Source organism: Saccopteryx leptura, chromosome 3 (genome assembly GCF_036850995.1).
Source record: "Saccopteryx leptura isolate mSacLep1 chromosome 3, mSacLep1_pri_phased_curated, whole genome shotgun sequence".
Taxonomy (NCBI): Eukaryota; Metazoa; Chordata; class Mammalia; order Chiroptera; family Emballonuridae; genus Saccopteryx; species Saccopteryx leptura.
In genome coordinates this window covers 288,913,149-288,934,868 of record NC_089505.1, presented here as the reverse complement: position 1 = coordinate 288,934,868, position 21,720 = coordinate 288,913,149, and the positions used below count along the sequence as shown (strand labels likewise).

Below are 21,720 nucleotides of genomic sequence, written 5' to 3'. Positions count from 1 at the left end.
TGGCAGATATTAAAGTGTATTTAGTGGGAGAAAAATATTCAAGCCACTGAAATATTAGTATTATTATTTTTTAGGTGAGAGGTAGGGAGGTAGTGAGGCAGACTCCTGCATGTGTCACAACCAGGATCCACCTGGGAACCCCATCTTGGGTAGATGCTCCAGTACTAAGCTATTTTTAGTGCCTGAGGTTGATATGTTCCAACAAGCTATCCTCAATGCCCTGGGCCATGCTTAAACCATTGGAGCCACTGGCTAAAGGAGGGGAAGAAGAAGAGTGGGAGGGAAAGGGGGATGGAGGGAGAAGCAGATGGTAGCTTCTCCTGTGTTCCCTCACTGGGAATCAAACCTGGGTGTTCATACTCTAGGCCGATGCTCTGTCCACTGAGCCACCGGCCAGGGCCATCACGGAAATATTATTATAGAGAATAGATATGTATAGAGCTCATGGACTAACCTGTACTGTGCTGTGTCAAGGATATTTTACTGCTATGGTTTCTCAGCAATAAGATGTGTTGTTTAGTGTGAAGTACAAGAGGCATGTCACTTCTTTGTACCTAGGTCTCTTCATCTAAAGGGTCAGTGATCTCAGCACTTCTGTGTAGGATAAAAAGGACATTATATATTATCTTGAAAATACTGTTATAGTTTATACTGATATAATCTTGAAAATACTGATATACACTCCATCCTGAGTACTTTTTGAGTGTAATATAAAACCAAAAGGATAATATTGTTTTCATTAGTAGCTTTTCAAGGTTCCTATCGCTTAGGACTGAAGTCTGAAATGCCTTGGCATCAAGGAGAAAGGTGTACAAAACATGCTACCTTCCTCAGTGTCGAGGTATTAGTAACCAGTTCTGCCCTAAGACCTGGGCAGCAGGGGCCCCTGCCTGTGGCCTTGTACTTTATCAAACATTTTTTAGGGGTGATTCTTTTTGTTTCCTGTTTAATCTTCATCTTTTCCAAGTTTCTGAAGATATGCTTCCATGTTTCTCCTACTGGAAGAATAAAACTGTTCTACTGTTTACATTTGGATCTATAATCTACCTGCAATTATTGTACTGTTTATACTTTGGTCAATAATCTATCTGGAATTGATTTTAGTGTGTGGTATATAGGTAGGGCTCATTTTTAAATTTTTTTATTGTAAACAGTTTTATAAATTTTATAAGTATATAAATTCTTTTTTTTTTTTTTTTTTTGTATTTTTCTGAAGCTGGAAACCGGGAGGCAGTCAGACAGACTCCTGCATGCGCCCGACCTGGATCCACCCGGCACGCCCACCAGGGGGCGATGCTCTGCCCATTTGGGGCATTGCTCTGTTGCAACCAGAGCCATTCTAGCGCCTGAGGCAGAGGCCATGGAGCCATCCTCAGCGCCCAGGCCAACTTTGCTCCAATGGAGCCTCGGCTGCGGGAGGGGAAGAGAGAGACAGAGAGGAAGGAGAGGGGGAGGGGTGGAGAAGCAGATGGGCGCTTTTCCTGTGTGCCCTGGCCAGGAATCGAACCCGGGACTCCTGCACGCCAGGCTGACGCTCTACCACTAAGCCAACCGGCCAGGGCCAAATATATAAATTCTTTATGAAGTATTCTAACCTACCTTCTTAATTCTTTGTTTTCAGAAATTGGCTAAACTATTACTCTATGGCACTGAGTTGGTGACAAATATCCAGGTGGCTACAGATATCAGAGAGATCCACAGGAGAGTTGAAGAAAAGGAGGTGAAGCGTCAGAGGTGAGGCACCCCTGCTTTGAAGCCTGGTGCATGTGTAGATATCTCCCCTATGGGTCCCAAAGTCCCCCCCCTGTCCCCCCCTTCCCCGTCATTGGAAAGTGGCTTTGTCAAGCAGTCTAGTAAATCTTCGTTTGCCCTTATGAATCCTTCCTCCCTCCTTCTTTCCTTTCCTCCCTCCTGGCTTTCCTCCCAGCTTCTCTCTCTTCCTCCTCCCTTTCCAAGTATTACAATCCTGACAATGTGCCAAGCTGTGTGGATACAAAAAGAAGTAAACACAGCCTCTGGTCTTGATGTTCACAATCTAGTCAAGATAGACGTGGAAATACCCGACTGATTTGTGTTGAAATTAAGGTTATGTGTAGAGTTGTGGAAACATATATGAGGAGGCCTTTAATTCTCTCTGAAAGATCACAGAAGAAACTCTTCAGGCAAAGTGACATTTGAGTTGGTCTATAAAAGATGAGTCGGATTTGAGGAGTGGGCATTTTAGGCAGAGGGAGCAGCTTGTGCAGAGGCCCGGATCACAAGATATGTTTGGGAATGGCTCCCTGTGAAGGGTGTATGAGCCACTGGTTCACGGGGGGAGAGATGAGGCTAGGAAGGTCTGTTGCATTGTCCTGGGTGTAAGTTAATGAGAATGATTAGGCCCATGAACTTCTCAGTGTTATGTACAATGTAGCAGGCATTAAAGAATAGTAAAGACTCCCCGTTTGAAGCTGGGAGGGTCAGGGATCATGGGAGCCCATGGCAGACCTTCAGCTCCAGTCCTCAGAAGGAAGGCCTTGTGCACATCCATCTTCCCAGGTCTCAGGTTGCCCAACAAGCTCTGGTTCAATCAGAAGAGCAACCCAATTGACCGTTTCAGCCCGTCTCAGCGTAGCCATACAGTACGATTTTAACAACAATCTTTTTAGTTGTTCAGCATAAGTAGTTCCCCCAATGGCAACTTTACTAGCCCTTTTCAGTATATAATTGGTGACTTTATTCTTGTAACTTCGCACAGACTGGCATGGGCTGTGCCAGGATCTGAATTGGTTGATCCCCAGCAGGCTCAGCTTGTGAAAGGCCCAGAGTGCCAGGCCAAGAACTCAGGCTTTGTCCTGGAGCCATTGAGGAGAAATGGAAGGATTAAGGGGTGGAGTAGCAAGGTAAATGTGGATTTTAGAAAGATGACTGATGGCTGTTTCTCATTTTTTGAAGAAAAAAAAAAAGTCAGTTGAAATGTAACATGTACTAGTTTGGAAGATGGGAAGGAGAAGGGGACACAGGGTGATTCAGTTGTGATTCCTGTCCCTAAGGGGGTTTGCACACTTGTTTGGAGATAGTCTCATGGAAGTGCAGTCTGTCAGCGTAGGCACAGAGTCTCTGGCATTTGTCCTGTCCCTGTTCTCAGAAGGGGGCTTTCGTCGCAGCCCTAAGGCCTTCCTTCCATCCAGGCCCGTCCCCAGCACACTGCATCACACAGTGTCTTTGGAATTTCTGGAAAAACCACCCCTATTTCCATCACTGATGGTGGATTTTCCTATTTGTACATTCCACCAGGCATTTATTGATGCTTTGGGAGAGGAATGGCCAGACACTTGAGTTCATGTTGAGAATGATGGTTAACCATGTGAGTAGCATTTGTTAAGTGACTTCTGTGCTGGGCCTCATCTTGTTGAATCCCCATGACAGCCATGTGAAGGTGAATACTTTCATCCTCTCCCATTTTATGGGGGAGGTAAAGGGCGCTGGCTGAGGTTCAGTAACTTGTCTACACTTGAGGTCAGTTGGTAGCAAAGTCAGGACTTGAATACAAGCTATGTAACTCCAGTGACCAAGTATTTAACTACTGTGTGTCACCATCTTACTCAGAAGTATGTGACCAAATCCCTCTGTGTGTGTGTGTGTGTGTGTGGCTTTCCTGTTGGACTGTTTTTGTTATGTGCCACTTTGTTTATTCGGGCTCAGTTCCTTTATAGTCAAGCATTAAACTGAAAGAAAATTTCTCAGAATCTGGCTTGGTTTTGGGCAGGTGTGTGTGGAAGCAGCACTTGGTACCCGGGGGCTGTGTTAGAGACTCTGGAGGACCGGCCCGCTCTGTTGGAAAGCAGCCTCGGAACCCATGCTGGCATAGACCCCATGTTTGTATTTACAGGCTTGAAAAACTGGAGAATGAAGTAAAGACCAGTCAGGACAAATTTGATGAAATTACGACCAGGTGGGACGAGGGCAAACGGAAGAAAATTCCCCAGGACCTGTGGGAAATACTCAGCACCCAGCAGGTGCACTGTGCTGGGCTGATAGAAGACAAGAACAAGCTTATCAGCGAGTTACAGCAGGCAAGAGACCCGGGTCATTCAATCCCAGCCTGGTGGGATCTGGCTAGGGGCAGGGGGGCATTTAACTGGGTGATTGGTTTGCTTTTCCTGAATGGAGAAATGTGGAGGTCTTACTTCCGGCCTCAGAATGCTGCACAACTCAGGCAATCAACTTTGAACCAGAAGAAAAATCTTTGTAGTGATTTTAGAATGATTTGCTTCCTAATAGAAACATTACTTTCATAGCAAATGTCAGATTTTGTGTGTTAGTAAGGAATGGACTCAGTCTGCAGCAGGTATGTGCTGGTGTTGGCACACCCTGGGCTTCCTGGGAGCTTGCAGGGAAGTCGCAGCAGGCAGGAACCCAGGCTCTGATCTTGCGCTGCTCCTTGGGGCTTTGCCCTGCACACCGAGCACTGTGCACTATCCACCCATGCGGTCTCCCCGGCCTTCTCAGACTCCTGCACCCACTTCCTCCTTGTACCACTCGTAATTCCTAGTGGTCGCAGATGCTGATGAGAGGGGTCCAGGAGGCGTGGGCCGCTGTCTCAGTTTGTGACTTTTCTAGGAGTTAAAAATAAAGGATGACCAGTATGTGAAGGATTTGAAGAAGCAGTCAGATGACATCATCCTGCTTCTGGAGAGGATGGAGGAACAAGTGAAGAATCTAATGAAGACCTTCCGTGAGGAGCTCCGTCACATCGAGGTAATGGTGTGAGCGACCTGCTCTCTGTTCTGGCAGGAGGGCTGGGTCTGTCCGAACCATCTGAGGAGGGTCCCAGAGGTCTTGATCCTCTGCTTTCTGTCTCTGCGCTGGGGTTTCATTAGTTTATTTACTCATTCAACAAATATTCGTCAAGTGTCTATTGCCAGGCACTGTACCTGGGGCTGGAAATACAGCCGTGAACAAAAACAAGTCTTCGATGAAGCCTGTATTCTAGTAGGAGACAGCTTAGACAACAAACAGATAAATTATTAAATATACAATTTGACAGTGGTGATAAGTGCTTCAGAAGAAAATAAAACTGGGTAAGGGGAAGAGGATTGGAGCGGGGAGACGAGTGTTGCATAACCATCGTTTATCTGGTTAATTTATGATGTCAGGAGTGGGGGATAGGAAAGGGGAATGCCAAACAGGATTCAGGAATCAGTACTTGGAGTTTGAATGAAATATTAAATTGCAACCGAGACTTAGATCTTTCCAAAATGAAAGAAAGCCTAGAGGAAGGGCACCTCTCTCTTTGGGTTATCATAGACTCATTTCTGCATCCCAGGCCTCCCCTACGTGAGCTCTGTGCTGCCTTCGCATCACGGGAACCGCAACCTCAGAGGTGCATCAGCCCTCGTCATGGTTGAATTCTATGCCAGGGTTTGCCCTGCGACTGCCAGCCGGGACATTGGCCTGCCTCCAGCTCCCCACCTCAGATATTGACTAAGCCACAGGACAGTTGGCACATTTCCTTTCTAAACTTGTGTGAAGTGTACACTTCCTAACGCTAGTTTTCATTCGGCTCCTTCCAAAGTCATTTGGGCACGTGAAACTTGGGATGTCTGCATTGACACTTTGTGTGGTTGGTGACATGGCTGGCACTTGACTGTTAGCTATGGGTTCTTTGATACTGCGGGGCCTGCCGAATGAGAACAGACCGACACAGAGTCCTTTTCCTTCTTGGTTGTAGAAAGCCTTTGAGGTGGAGCGGCAGGAGCTCCTGACCAGTAATAAGAAGAAATGGGAGCGGGCGCTGCAGGCTCACAACACCAAAGAGGTAGGTTGGGGACGGAGGTGGGTGTGTCAAGGGTGCGCCATGGAGTCTGGGTCATTTCAACTGTGCCTGAATAAGCTGGCATTCTTTTATCTTGGGGAGGATTGCCATGGCAGGCATTTATGACTGCTCTTCATAGATCTTCAATGTGGCCTTGCAGATGACATTACCTCTGGTCGTGGTGAGTGCAGCCTTTGTAGCTTGCTGTGTTTTGTTGTTTTTTTTGAGAGAGATAGAGAAGCATCAACTCATTATTCTATTCAGTTGTACAGCCATTGATTGGTTCTCTCATATGTGCCCTGATGGGGCTCGAACTGGCAACCTCTGTGCTCTGGGATGACACTCTAGCCACTGTGCCATTGGCCAGGGCTCACTGTGGTTTCCATGGTCCTGCCACTTTCTCCTTTGTTTGCTGGGCATCTACCTCAGCCATGGACTTTTATCACCCAAGAAAGTGCTTTAAGATACATTTTAAAGGGTGTGGGGTTATCACTGTATTTCAGAGCAGTAAAAAGCAAAGAAATGACTCCCAGATTCAATGGCTTTTTTTTTTTTAAAGAAATACAAACAGCTGACTGCAGGGTCTGAGCTTAATTTTATTTTCAATTACAGTTGACATACAATATTGTATTAGTTTCAGTGTACAGCATAGTGATTAGACATTTATGTACCTTATGAAGTGATCACCCCAATAAGTCCGGCACTCCCCTGGAACCATACATTAGTTTTATTTTCTTTTATTATTAAGTGAGAGGCGGGGAGACAGAGAGACAAACTCCTGCATGTATCCCAACTGAATCCACCTGGCAAGCCCCTCTATGGGGCAGGGCTTTGCCAATCTGGGGCTGTTGCTCTGTTGCTTCGCAGATGAGCTATTTAGCGCCTAAGGCAGGGGTCTCAAACTCGCGGCCCGTGGGCCACATGCGGCCCGCTGAACAATTTTGTGCGGCCCACAGACTAATCCACGGGCTTACTTAATTTTATCCAAAATATTTTGAACTTCGTGGATTAGTCTGCGGGCCGCACAAAATTGTTCGGCGGGCCGTGAGTTTGAGACCCCTGGCCTAAGGTGAGGCCATGGTGCCATCCTCAGTGCCCGGAGCTGACTTGCTTGAATGAGCCAAGACTGGGAAGGAGAGAGAGAGAGAGAGAAAGAAAAGGGGGGGAGCGGTGGGGAAGCAGATGGTTGTTTCTTCTGTGTGCCCTGACCAGAAATCGAACCTGGGACTTCCACACGCTGGACCAGTACTCTACCATTGAGCTAATTGGCCAGGGCCACCACACATTAGTCATTACAAGATGACCGATTATTCCTTATGCTCTACTTTACATCGGTGTGTGCTTAATTTCTTACTGGCGCATTCCTCTTGAAGTTTCTGAAATAAAGACTTTAAGCCATTCAAAGACTTGGGGTATGGGGGCTTCTGAGTGCTGACAGACTGACTCCCTTGAGAGTCTTGACACCTTCAAATGTCCCCCGTGTCACACTTGTCAGGCTACCCAAAGGGCTGAGTTGGCCCTGGGATGGGGCTTGACTTCCCCATGTCTTCCTGTGCCTTCAGCTGGAGTATCTTGTGAACCGCATGAAGAAAGTAGAGGAGGATGAGAAGCAGCTGAACAAGCAGAGGATCTGGGATATCGAAGAGTACAACATGATTAAGATCAAGCTGGAGCAGGATGTGCAGGTAGGACTTGTTCCTGAGCCAAACAGGTGGAGAGCACCTGTGGAAGTTTCATCTTTGGCACCCACCAGTAACATTCTAGAGTGGGTGCATTCAACAAATATTTATTTCTGATCTGCTTTCTTTGAAATGGCCATATCTGAAGGAGCTCACGTACCAGACACACGTGGAGGAATACTTTCTTCCATAAACGGGGAGAACTGCCAAGATGCCTAAAGGGATCTGGAAACTAAGATACACGAGGAATTGTTGAGAGAATTGTGTACTTTAGCCGCAGAGGGAAAATGTCCCCAGGACATGTTAGCTGTGTCAGAGGGCCAAAACTAGGACAGCCGCCATCTAATGAGTGTCTACCATATTCCAGGCCCTTAACACACAGTTTCTCTAATCCTCACACTAATATCAAAGGGAGAAATCGCTAACAGCATTTTCTGTGCCAGCAAACTGAGACTTAGAGACAAGGCTACTTATCTAGTAAATGGTAAACCCTGGATTCAAACACTGTTCTGTCTGCCTCTGCAGCCTGTATCTTTACCATTATTCCAAACAGCCCCCTGACTGATGGTGGGACATGGCTGTGGGGCAGATTCTGACAAACCATCAGGGAGCACCTTTTTATAGTCAGAACTGTTCAATATAGAAGAGGTTATCCCTCAAAACAGAGAGTCCTTTATCTCATGAAGTTTTCAAAGACTGAAAGACTGTCTGTCTTCAGTGCTAAAGGATTCCTGCAGTGGGAAGGAGGTTAGACTTTCTAGTTTCTATAGTTCTTTCCAAGTCTAGGATTCTGTGTTTCAACATCAGTTTTTAAAAGTACACCTGTCATTACATTTAGATGTAACACAATTGCATTTTAGTATTCAAGCTCAATCTGTTCATTTCAGTCTCTATCCAGAGAATTTTAGTGCTTATTCCTCTTGTCATTTTACATAGAAAGGCTAAATAAAAAACTCTATTAGATTACAAATATTTTTGCCAGTCTTGAGAGTTTTCATTGGCTTTTCTTACATGAATGTAATGCAAATGAGACTTACTGACAAAGAACAGTAGAGTTTGTAATGGAGCAGTACTCCTTGTGTGGGCTGCGTACATTATATTTTTAATGAAAATGGCTATTGTTAAGCTTTCTGAAGTTATCTTGGTTCTCTGATAATTTATGTGACAAAAGTGCACACTGTTGGCCTCAGACAGTGAAATAATGGAACTTGGTGTTCTTTTTGTTGTTGTTTTGTTTTTTTCTTCTGTGGTTAGAAAAATTAGCAAAATTTTAAACATACCATGTGGTGTTGTGAATCACAGGCCCTCTGTTGGACAGTAAATCTCTGGAACTTATCCTGTGTTGTGTAACCGCAAGTTTGTACCTTTGACCACCAACACCTTTCCATTCCTTCCACCCCCAACCCCTGGCAACCCTGGTAGCAAATCCTACTCTCTGCTTTTATGAGTTTGACTATTTTAGATCCCACGTATAAGTGAGATCACACAGACCTTTCAGTGCCTGGCTTATTTCACTTATTGTAACCTTCTCCAGGTCTGCCCATGTTGTTGCAAATGGCAGAATTTCCTTTTTGAAGGCTGAGTAACATTCCATTGTACAGTATGTATATACCACATTTTCTTACCTATTAGTCCATTGCTGGACGTTTAGGTTGTTTCTATATCTTCACTGTTGTGAGTAATGCTGTAATGAACATGGGAGTGCAGATAGCTCTTCAAGATCCAGATTTCAATTCCTTTGGATACTATACCCAGAACTGGGACTACTGGATCAAGTGATAATTCTATTTTTAATTTTTTTCAGGAGCTCCCATATTGTTTCCATAGTGGCTATACCAATGTACATTCTTACCAACAGTATACAGGGTTTTCTTTTCTCCAACACTGTTCTTTGTTTCTTTTAATTTTAATTTTTATTTATTGATTTAAGAGAAAGAAAAATGGGGAGAAAGAGAGAGAAAGAGACATCGATTTGTTGTACCAACTTATTTATGCATTCATTGGTTGATTCTTGCATGTGCCCTGATGGGATTTCACTGGCAACCTTGATGTATTGGAACAATGCTCTAACCTACTGAGCTACCCAGCCAAGGCTGTCCTGTGTTTTTTTTTTTTTTTAAATAGCCATCCTAACAGGTGTGATTTTAATTTTCCTGACGATTAGTGATGTTGAGCACTGTTTCATATACTTATTGGCCATTTGTGTATCTTTTTTTTGTTGTTGTTGTTGTATTTTCTGAAGTTGGAAACGGGGAGGCAGTCAGACTCCTGCATGCGCCTGACCAGGATCCACCCAGCAAGCCCACCAGGGGGCGATGCTCTGCCCATCTGGGGCGCCGCTCTGTTGCAACCAGAGCCATTCTAGCACCTGAGGCAGAGGCCAAGGAGCCATCCTCAGTGCCCGGGCCAACTTTGCTCCAATGGAGCCTTGGCTGCGGGAGGGGAAGAGAGAGACAGAGAGGAAGGAGAGGGGGAGGGGTGGAGAAGCAGATGGGCGCTTCTTCTGTGTGCCCTGGCTGGGAATTGAACCCGGGACTCTTGCACACCAGGCCGATGCTCTACCACTGAGCCAACCGGCCAGGGCCTGTGTGTCTTTTTTGGGAAAAGTTTATCAGGTCCTTTGCCCATTTTCTAATTGTGTAATTTATCTTTTTGATATTGAGTTGTGGGAGTCGAACCTCATGTGCTTAATCTAAATTTTCAAATGCTTGAACAAAATTGAAAAATTCTGAGACATGGGGAGATGATGGGGTTTTAGAGATGAGGTCAGACTGAGGAGGTGAGGGAGGGACAGAGGCAGTGAGCTGGGAGACCTGGCTGGCCGGGCTCCCTGTCTGGAAGAACTAATGGTGAGTATGTGGGAGGCAGGCTGGCTGAGATATTCAGAGTAGGAAAGGGTGGGCTGTTCCTCTGCAAAACAAGTTTTGTCCTGAGTTAGAATGGAAAACAAGAGTGCACTGCACCACATTTTTTTTTTCTGAAGCTGGAAATGGGGAGAGACAGTCAGACAGACTCCCGCATGTGCCCGACCGGTATCCACCCCGCACGCCCACCAGGGGCAATGCTCTGCGCACCAGGGGGCAATGTTCTGCCCCTCCGGGGCATCGCCCTGCTGCGACCAGAGCCACTCTAGCACCTGGCGCAGAGGCCAAGGAGCCATCCCCAATGCCTGGGCCATCCCTGCTCCAATGGAGCCTTGGCTGAGGGAGGGGAAGAGAGACAGAGAGGAAGGAGAGGGGGAGGGGTGGAGAAGCAAATGGGCGCTTCTCCTATGTGCCCTGGCCGAGAATCGAACCCGGGTCCCCGCATGCCAGGCCGACGCTCCACTGCTGAGCCAACCAGCCAGGGCTCACATTATACCCTTTAACTGGGAAAAGATAACCGAGGCAGGGACTTCTCATACTGCAGCATGTGCAATAATATTTTAGTAGATTGGACTTGATTGTAGCGCTTCTTAGCTGTGCTTTCACTGGGCAGTAAAGTCAAGTAGCGTGGAGTTTTGCCAAGTAGCCATGGCATGCAGCTCAACATCAAGTTTGCTGTTCCTCACTAATTTGTAACACTGTATCGGTTCTGAAATATGGAACTGAAGTTTTTGTAAATGACAAAAATAGACTCCAATACACATAGATTTTGTCTGATGGGTCAAGTAGAAGAAGTGAAAAAAAAAGTATACTTTTCAAGTGCTTACTGCCGTTAAGGTCGCATTATTAATGAGCAAAGAGAAGCCTTTGAACATTCTGCACTCAGAGGGATTTTACCACCTCTGCCCACCACCCCAAAATAACACTGCTAGAAATAGAAATTTTGACACAGGAAGTATTTTTTTAAAGGAGGCTTATGTGCTCATTTAAACTTGTAAAATGGTCTAGTTCAACTTTATTACCTTTAATCCCAAAATATTAATCACAAAAATTAAGTGAGTTATTTATTGAACAACTATTTTGAATTTACATTGTGCAAAGCACAATGATAAGACACAGTCTCCGCCCTCAATGAATTCATTATCTCAGGAGTAAGGAGGAAAGTTACAGAGAGAGGGTAAGAGAACCGTGTCAATAGTACCGAAGCGTGAGTCGCGGTGAAGGAAAGGGTCGGAAAGCCTGTCAGCTGGAGTGAAACTGTTAGTCTCTGGTTTCAAATGGAATCCAAGTCCCGCCCCAGGTTTGAGATTGGGGGTGAAGAGGCCCAGTGGGGTGTCTGGAGTCAGTTGGGAAGGCCAGAGGGAAAGGCTATTTTAAGTTTCCATTTTCCGAGTGCGTGGATGGCAGTGGTTTTCTGAAAGCGGCTGTGGAGGAGCCCGACTGGCCCACAAGAGGGAAGGGGGCATCCGCTCCTGCAGTACCAATAACTCTGAAGGGCTTGGTGGCAGGTTGGAACGCACTCTTTAGTCACGAGAAACAAACGTGATGTTTTGCCGCTAGTCTTGGAAACATAAAATACAACTTTGCAAATTATCTTTGGATAATTGAAGAATAAGTGGAGACATTTAACAAAACTGATCATTATTTTAAAATATAAAACTATATTCAATGTGTGACAATCATGAACGGCTGTATATTTGAGACTAAAACCTGAGATAATTAGCAGTAGAGTCACCGGTACTAAAATTATGGGGAGCATAGGTATTGCAAACAAATATGAGTAGTGCAATCCGTGTGATTGCCTGCTGCAGGCTGTACTGTAGGAGGCACAGGACTATGATTAGATCTGTACGTTCAGTGACAGCACCAGCAATAATTCATAGCCCCCAGAGGTTGTCTCGGGACAGAGCTGAGGTGAAGGAGCACTGGCCTGTGGTCTGGTAGAGATGGTAAGCAGAGGAGCACGTCACATTGCTAGTGTCTCCAGGCATCAGCCCTCTAAGAACATGAAGGGCAGGAGCAAACGTTTTCCAGGAGAGAAAATAAATATTCAGCTGCACACACAAGCAAAGCAATATAAATTCAAATAATCAGGTGACAGGCTATTATTGCTTTTAGCCTATAAAATCAGCACAGGTTTAAGTTCTCTCAGGTCACAAAGAAAAATACATGACTTAATTACTTTAGTTTGGAGTTTTCGTAAATTGTGTTCAGCTAGGTGAAATACTAGTATTTAAACAAAACTAACAAAAAAGTGATGCCAGTGATTTTTTTTCCCTTTCAAGATGTATTATGTAGGAAAAATGCATTGTGATATTTAGGTAGTTATTGTTATGTAATAATCTGCCTTGAAGAATGAAATTTACATGAAGGTTCACAGGATAGAGCTTGCATTTATAACTCCTGCTCTCACTGTGTTACAAATACAGAAACTGTTCTGTGTTCAAATAAGCTTGGGAAGTGCTGTCTTAGTGATAAGGGCTATTGCAAAGCTAAGAGGAAGAGGAAGTTTGTGGCCATTTTATCAGAGCAGATGTCCAGGCTTTCTGGGTCTCAGGTCTCCAGATGATCAGAGGGAAGACTGCAATAGCCACTCATTGTCATTCTGGCTCTAGAGACCCTCCTTCTCTGTGAATGTTCACCATCCAACATGGAGCTTTTCTTTTGGACTTTGTGTGTCATAGACCAACAACCTCTCCTATGTTGGGGGCTGGTTACATTAGCAGCAACAAGGTTGGTTTCATTTGGAGCATGGGGGCATAAATCATTGCAACTTGGCAGGAAGAGCTGCTCAGTGTCCCTTTCCCTAGGATGTCCTTGGCCATCCCTAAAGGGGCACAGGGCTGAAAACTACTCAGCCTGGGGCCAGCCAGGATAATTGCACTTGAAAAGAGACTGCACTGTCAGCACCTTCCCTACGCCCTTTGGGATGTTGTTCAAGTCAGAAATTTCGAAATTAAATTTAGTCATGCTCAAGAAGAGTCAGGTGTAGCTCCGGGCAGCTCCCTGACCCACCCTAGGCACCCCAGCCAAGGGCTGGGCCTGCACTTTGAACCTCATAGCCTGCCCTGTGCCACCCTCAGTGCTGATGGGGGGTGGGGAAGTGAGCACCTGCACACATGGCCAGTGGGAGTGTGAACCACAAATTGCCCTTTGGAAAGCAATTTATTGAGAGCCTTTGACCTAGTAATTTCACTTCTCTGAGACTCTACCTTAAAGAAATAAAAAAATATATACCCAAAAGGTTTTATATATAGTTCTCAGAATTGTTATAATATTGAAAATTATCAAAACTATATAAATGTACAACTGTAGGGAAATGGTAAAATATGATATATAATGAATATACCATACATACTTTATATATGATAAATAATTATATAAAATATTATGTACCACTAAAATTATGTTTATAAATCTTTACTAACATTGAAAATTATTATGTTGTTAAATTAAGGGAGAAAAATAGCTATGAATACAAATTGTACTCATAGCTTGACCTTAACTATGTAAAGGACACTGGACGGAAACATATTGGAAGTGGAATCATGTGTAGTTTTTCTTCCCCCTTTTCCTTTTTCTTTTTCCTTACTGTATTTTCTGAATTTTCTACAATGCACAAATATGTTTCACAATCATGAAAAGTTATTGCAAAGAAAACGATATAACTAGTAAAAGTAAATAGAAATTTGACTAAACAAGTAGAGAAATTGAGAAGTACAACCAGTTATCATCCCAGTGACCAATATGATTCTTCAGGGACCACTTGTTAGAGAATAGATATTGCAGGCTTTTGTTCTGGAGGAGACATTCGAACCCTTGTTCCTAACAGTAGGACCCTGTTGACTAATTCCTTCAGTTATAGTGTGGGGAGCCACCTGATTCCACATGGAACGTGGAAATGACTCACCCTCTGATAATGTGTCAGTGCCTTTATTCTCCTCCGCATCACCTCCTGGTCATTTACCCTCCAGAGGATGACTCACAGAGCGTAGTGATAGCTGCCTGGAATCCCTTCCTCTGGTGATTCCTTGACAAAGGTCTGTGGCCTCATGGAGGGAATTGGGAGGGAGCCTTGAGAGAGTGCGTAGCTGTTTTATCAAGATCCAGTTATACTACTTTGTTGCATCCTTGTTCCTGATTCCATTCAGGAAATGCACAAGTAAGCCTGTCTATCTACCCCGCCTCTAGCTCTGCCCCTCGCTGATATTTTTTTTACCAGCTGTCATTGATCTTTGTACACTGCCTGGGCCGATCACTCTACTTTCCTGCTTAGCATCTGCAGTGGCCCTTCATTGCCTTCAGGCTAAAACAGGGGTCAGGAACCTTTTTGGCTGAGAGAGCCATGAGTGCCACATATTTTAAAATGTAATTTTGTGAGAGACATACAACGACTTGTGTACGTTATTCATTATCCAATAAAAATTTGGTGTTGTCCCGGAGGACAGCTGTGATTGGCTCCAGCCACCGCAACCATGAACATGAGCGGTAGGAAATGAATGGATTCTAGTACATGAGAATGTTTTATATTTTTAACGTTATTTTATTTTTATTAAAGATTTGTCTGCAAGCCAGATGCAGCCATCAAAAGAGCCACATCTCGCTTGCGAGCCATAGGTTCCCGACCCCTGGGTAAAGCCTTCAATTCCTCGTCTGCCCATGCCCTGCTGCTTTGTCAGCCTTACTTCCGACCCTCCCCTGCCTCATGCCTCACATCTTACAGTGCTGCTCAGGGTTTCCCCACAGCACCTCTCTCTGGAACTTTCTGCTCTCAAATGTCCACCTGTATAACTCCTACCCATTCTCCGGGTCTTAATTAGGCATGCCATCTTTTCAGGGATGCCTGCTCTGGCCTCTAAAGTGCCCCTCTCATTGGTCCCATACTGCCCTGTGCTTACCCCTCTCACCTACCAGCAGTACTTGTTACCTGTCCCTCTCCTAGACAGGGCAGGGCTGTGCCTTTTACCCCAGTGTTGTCCCACCAGCACCTAGTAAAGTGTCTGACCTTCAGGGCTGGGCACAAGTAGGTTTACAGTTGTGAGTACGTGAAACAGTTTATTCTTGTATTATTTATTAATCACTGTATTATTTTCCATATGAACAACAGTAAACCTACTTTTGCCCCTCCTTGTATATTAGGCACTCAATAAATATTTGCTGAATACATGAATATAGCTAATGAAAACCCCAAAAGTAAAAAATGGTCATATCTGTCCTTTAAAATGGCCATAGTTTACTAAACTCTTAACACTGCCAGCCGGAAGGTCAGAATGGGAACACTGCAGGGTTTTGTGGCAATATCAACTTTTATGGTATTTCAAGCGGGGCTCCTTAGATCTCCAAAGGGTCTGGAGCGGAGGCCAGAGGGAGCCGGACTTGAAAGCTCTGGCTGTCACCCCTCTGTGGCTTCAGGCACCTGTGCTTTAGCTTGCAGTTGAATCATTTATGTTGTTTTTCTGGGTGGCCTTTAATTCGCCCCTAATGATAGATTTTCTAAGGATTCAGTTGGTACACTTGTCCTTAATTAAGGTTCCTCTGATATGACTCCAGAATATACTATTAGGAACCCTTGGGTATAACCAATTATACCAGTTTTATGATAGTGGTATATTATCGTCAGTATTACTTTTTTAAACTTTTAATTTTAGGTTCTTGAACAACAACTTCAGCAAATGAAAGCAGTATATCAGCTAAACCAGGAGAAGTTAGAGTACAACTTCCAGGTGCTGAAGAAGAGAGATGAAGAGAGCACAGTGATTAAGTCCCAGCAGAAGAGGAAGCTCAATCGGTGAGGAGCACGCGCGGCAGCTTCCTTCCGGGGCCTTCTGTGCAGACAGCAGGGATGGGCTTGTACGCCCTCCTCTGCCGGAGCATGAACTGTCAAAAATATATATGACTCTTAGTAAAAGAGTTGTTTAGAAAAGATAATACATCCAACTGGTTCTACTCTCCCCACTTCCTCCTAGAAAAGAGGATACAACAAAAAGTGGGCCAGGGATATGGGGATGTGGCAGGTGCTGGGACAAAGGAGGAATCTAGTTATGTTTGGGGAAGAGGTGGTGCAGTGGGGGGAGGGAGCTGGGTCCGCCAGGAGGGAGGAGGTACGGGGGGGGGGGCAGAGCCAGGGTTTGGTCCCCACGGCAGGACCATGAGCCGCATCATCCCCCCCATCCTGTCTTCCTTCTGACTTTAACTTACATGGTTTCCCTTATCGTGAAAAACTCCTCAACTTGACCCTGCTGCTCCTCGAGCACACTGTCCTTTTCCCTCTTCTTGCTCCTGTGGCCATTTTCTTTTTCTCATCACTTGCTCCTTTCCACTTCTCCAACATTCAAAATTTGACCTATGACCCATAATTGGACAAAAACTTTGCTCTGTAGGATACCAATGGTCCATTCTAGCCAAGCAAGTGCGTTTCCTAGGGCCTCCTCCTGTTATTATCAGATATCAATCCCAGAGATTTTTCTCCTTTGGTTTTCATGATTTTAAAAGATTTGTTCTTCTTAATTTATTCCTAATTTGTCTGCTTGGGTGGTTCTGCCTTTTCTTTCCTGACAAGATATTCTAGAAAGCATTTTACCCGTTGGTTTTTTTGTTTGTTTCATTGCCCTGAACATCAGTCTCATGGCTTTAAATATCGCCTCTTTGTTGATGACTACTAACTTCATATGCCTATTCTCGACCTCCCCTCCTTCCTTTTTCTGGAACTGCCAACAGACGTTTCAACTCGGGAGAGTCACTGTCATCTCCAGTGTACGATTTCTGGAACCAGCCTTGCTGCCTTCCCAGGTCCAGTCCCTCCCCCTCCCCCCCATCTCTGGCTCCCAGCCAGGCACTGACAGCTTGACCTCCAGGAGAGCTGCCTGCTGCAGCCATTCTTTCCTGTCCACTCCTTTCTCTCTCCCTTGCTCACAGCCTCCGTGGGTAACTGGTGTTTATCTTTGTTTCATTAGCTTCTAGAATTAGATGGCACAAAGGAATTCCTTTACTAAATGATGTTGAAAAAAACACTTTGGGATGGCTAAAAAAATATTTTTTCACACCTATATATGGAAAGTCTCCTAGAGTGCTATAATTAAGAAAATGAGCCTGACCTGTGGTGGTGCAGTGGATAAAGCATCAACCTGGAAATGCTGAGGTCACCAGTTTGAAACCCTGGGCTTGCCTGGTCAAGGCACATATGGGAGTGGATGCTTCCTGCTCCTCCCCTCTTCTCTTTCTCTCTCTCTCTCTCTCTCTCTCTCTCTCTCTCCTTTCTAAAAAAAAAAAATGAATTAGGTATTTCTTTTTCTCCGAGACTAAGTTAACTAATTTTCACGTTATTGAGTATGAAAAGATATATGAATTATCAGTGTGTTTAGAGACCTTCTGATTATTTCAAAATAATGCTTAAGCGTGAAAATTTTATTTTTAGAGTTTTCAAAGTTCAAGTATGTCTTCCCTTAGCCTCTCTGTTGCCATGTAAATGGGGCACTGACACAAGACACCTCTTCAGTAGTTTGAAGTCTGAAGTATGGTCCTGGGTCACCAGGCTGTGTCTGCCATGCATATTTCATGGGACAAGTTTCCATACACAGAACTCCACTTATCGAGGTGAAGAGCCAGGGCATGCCTGCATTCAGTGCTATCGGCCAGGTTTTAACTGTCACTGTGCTGGAACCTTTGGCCACTCCCCTCCCCTGCAGGCTGGGGTAAGTTAGATGCCTCCCCTCTGGGGTGTGTAAAACTCTCCTAGAGCATTTTTCACACTATACTGTAACTACTGTTCGTCTCTGCCTCTGACTGCACTGATATCCTTTTATTTATCTTTGTGTTGAAACATATCTTTGGCACAAAAGAGATCTTTCATGTTTGATGAATTAATGAGTAAGTGAATGAGTAAATGAATGAATGAGTTATTGGCCCTGTTAACAGCATCAGCTCTTTAAGAATGAAGGTCTCATATGTCATAGGTTTGTGATGTGCAGTTTTAATTTTTCCCTTTATATCTATCTTTTTTCAAAAGTGCAGAAGTTGAGATAGGTGATTGAAATGTGTGAGGTTAGTACTCGAGAGGGATGCTGACAGATGGTGTATTGAGGAAGAGTCAGTCGCACCCTTGAATAGAAGATGGCCTCTTGGTGGTTTGGGCTTCTGGGCTGTCTTAAATGCATTTAGTTCTGGACAATCTCCTGACCTCCTGTTGCCTTCCTTTCCTCAGTCACAACTGGAGCTGTTTGGGGATGTGTTGGAGGGTTTTCTGCCCTCCCACACATCTGATCCTGTGTTCTGTAGAACGGAGCAAAGTAGATGAACAGAACATCACACCCTTTATTCGGCAGCAGACTGACTTTTTTTCCTCTTCAACCCAGCCTGAATGATGTACTTAACAATCTGAGATCAAAATACGCCAAGCAGATAAAGCAGTTTCGGGAGGAGAACCAGTCACTAACCTCAGACTACAAACGCCTTGTGATACAGTTCAAGGAGGTGCAGAAAGCCATGAGGTATTTTAGGGTCTCGGGTCCCAGAGGAGAGGTTGCAGGGGTAGAGTTGGTGGTGCTTGGGATTTCATTAGACTTGGGTATCAGCAGCTTTTTTGGAGCTGGACCAGGGCATGAACGAGTCCTTTGTGCTTTCTCTCCTGTTCCTTCATTGGCATGTCACCTACCTTTTCTTGGGACTTACTGGGATGGCTTTCAGTTGTCATAGGTGCAGGTCAGTGGCCCACGGATTGGGCCAGGTCCAGTCTTCACCACAGTTCTGTCTTAGTTCTTGCTCTCCTGCTAATTGAAGGGACCCGAGCCAGGCCCTGGGGTCCGCTGAGCATGCTCAGGAGCTCTCCTTCACAGACACTTTGCTCTTATTGATGACGAGAAGTTTCGGGAGATTTGGCTGATGAATGAAGAGGAAGCAAAGGACCTGATAAGCAGAGCCTTTGATATAGACAAGATCATCCATACCCATCATCTGGGGCTCCCCTGGACAGCACCTGACTTCTGGTTCCTGAAGAACGTGGGGCCTATCTCTCAGCAGGAACAGCAGAAGTCGGCCACACAAGTATTAGAAGAAGTGCTGATGCAAACAGGTGACTGGAACAGAGTCCTAGTGTCTTAGCGCTAGAGGGGCCCTCTGAGAACATCAGGCCAACCCATTCATTTTGCAAATAAGGAAACCAGTCTAGAGAAGGGCAAGAGGTCTCACAGCTAAGAGGTCTGTCGAGTATGATTTGTTGACATGGCTCCTGAGTCTCTTATTTATAGTTTTACCCTCTTCCCCTGTATTATAAACTGGAAGTTAGATCTAGAAAGTTGATAACAGCATCAGGGTCAATTTATTTTTGCTAAGTACAGTGTTATATGCTTCCATTGGGGTAAACTAAGGTCAGATTGTCTCTCTTTGGTTGTGATGTTAGCAACCATTGATAATCATTGTGTAAGATCCATTAACTGCATCAGGGATTGCAAAATGATGATAGTATAACTTTTTTTTTGTATTTTTCTGAAGTTAGAAGCGGGGAGGCAGACAGACTCCCGCATGTGCCTGACTGGGATCCACCCAGTATGCCCACCATGGGGTGATGCTCTGCCCATCTGGGGCGTCGCTCTGTTGCTGCTGGAGCTATTCTAGTGCCTGAGGCAGAGGTCACAGAGCTGTGCTCGGCACCTGGGCCAACTTTGCTCCGATGGAGCCTTGGCTGCAGGAGGGGAAGATGGGCACTTCTCCTGTGTGCCCTGGCTGGGAATTGAACCTGGGACTTCCACAGGCCGGGCCAATGCTCTACCACTGAGCCAAATGGCCAGGCTTGTGATAGTCTAACTTTTATCGTGATGTTTTTATTTATTAGTTGGGACACTTCTGAAAGAAGAATCTTCCTCTCATCAGCTGTTTGCTACTCTGAGACAGTTTGTGCAGGAAAAGCAGGATGGATGCTTATTCTTTCTCTGTTTACCAGTTTGCAAAATAAATGGGCTGGGTTTCTAGCATTTTTCAAAGGTCACTAATGACCATTATAAGGCTGTCCAAGAATGGTTTATTCTGATCTGGTTTTCCTACATAAAAGGCTTTCTTCAGCAAAAGAGACTAGATAGTGCCTTAAAGAGGCCTTTTAAGAGGTAATTCTCTCAAGGGGAGGTGTTTGACTGTTTCTCAAAGTCAAACAGGCCAAGCAATGACCTTTTTCTTCCCCTCTCTCTTCTCTCGATGCCCCATCTGCAGAAGACGATGGGGCGGAAGAGGCCGGCTTGGAACCAGAGTCTTACCTGGACCTGCCAAATCAGGTTTCAGCAAAAACTACCAGAAAGATCCTGATGCTCCTGTGTGACGAGTCGGTAAGGGGCCGCGGCAGAGGGGCCCCTGGTGGGTGGCCTGCTCGACTTACTGCTGTTGCTTCTTGTGTGCTGCTTCTGATGACTCAGCCCAGGCCCAGTGTGGACTGGAGCAGGAGCGGCCGAGCGCTCAGGACTACTGCTGGAGGACATTCGCAGACTGGCCACGCCTCAGAGCTGGCTCAGCTGGCACAGGGTTCTCCCTTACTGGGTCAGCCTGGTGTGGTCCAGGGATGGCCAACGGCCTCCTACTAATTAAAAAAATACTCATTCTGCAAGAGAAGGGGCACCAGGGTCGCCTCTGTGAACCCACCTGCCAAGTAATGTGCCCACAGTGACACACGGCCTTTCTCTGGGAGCTCCGTTGGCCATCACTCCGAATATAGTAGGCTTTGGCTGTCTGCACTGCGTATTGACAAGACCCACTAGATTTAGGGTAAGGGCTGCATCAGAGCTGGTTCGGCTGGAAGTTGGGTAGTTACCAAACATGGTGGGTGTTTGTTTAGATTTTATAGTTATGAGATAGTGAAAGAGGTGGAGCAAGGTTCAGCAGCTTCTAAGTCCCTTGGGACAGTTGGGAGAGTTTCCTTTGGTCCAAAGGTTGGTTCCTGTGACAGAGGGCAGCTCATGCTGCGGGAGGCAAATGGCAGGTGCTCCCCCCTCCATCTGCACACTCGCTGCCAGCGGCCACCTTTCCGCTGCCTGCTTTCAGCCTTTCGTTGTATGCTGCTGTGATCTGGAGATATTTGGGGACTCACACATGAGTGAAGTGACATTGGTGGGTGGGAGCCTGTGACCGGATCAGGTCTGGGCTGCTATGGGCAACTCAGGTGTTCACCCAGGGACCTGTGGGTGAGGTGAGTTGGTACCTGCTGCGGTGGGGGACTGAGTCTGTGATGGGGACTGGCTCTATTCCTGGGAAGGGCTTGTGGCATCCCAGGAAGGCCTTCCTCTGGGGGTCCTGCCGCCCAGTGGCTCGTCCCTGGACTCTGCTCTGAGGAGTTCTCCCGACTGGTTATACAGAGAGGGCGGCAGACCCCGGGACTCGCTCCTGAAAGCTGTCTCTGACTGGA

At 45.6% G+C, this 21,720-nt stretch overlaps 1 protein-coding gene across 2 annotated transcripts in view; it reads left to right on the top strand.

Annotated features, from left to right (window-relative positions):
* Positions 1-21,720, top strand: part of DRC1 (dynein regulatory complex subunit 1) — a 32,229-nt gene that overhangs the window by 3,635 nt on the left and 6,874 nt on the right. For both annotated transcript variants that reach the window (XM_066378703.1, XM_066378704.1), the window contains exons 3-11: positions 1,622-1,734; positions 3,872-4,055; positions 4,603-4,740; positions 5,714-5,800; positions 7,360-7,482; positions 15,989-16,128; positions 18,692-18,826; positions 19,172-19,407; positions 20,538-20,650. In XM_066378703.1, coding sequence (XP_066234800.1) covers positions 1,622-1,734; positions 3,872-4,055; positions 4,603-4,740; positions 5,714-5,800; positions 7,360-7,482; positions 15,989-16,128; positions 18,692-18,826; positions 19,172-19,407; positions 20,538-20,650 — 1,269 coding nt within the window. The remainder of the gene's footprint in view (positions 1-1,621; positions 1,735-3,871; positions 4,056-4,602; positions 4,741-5,713; positions 5,801-7,359; positions 7,483-15,988; positions 16,129-18,691; positions 18,827-19,171; positions 19,408-20,537; positions 20,651-21,720) is intronic.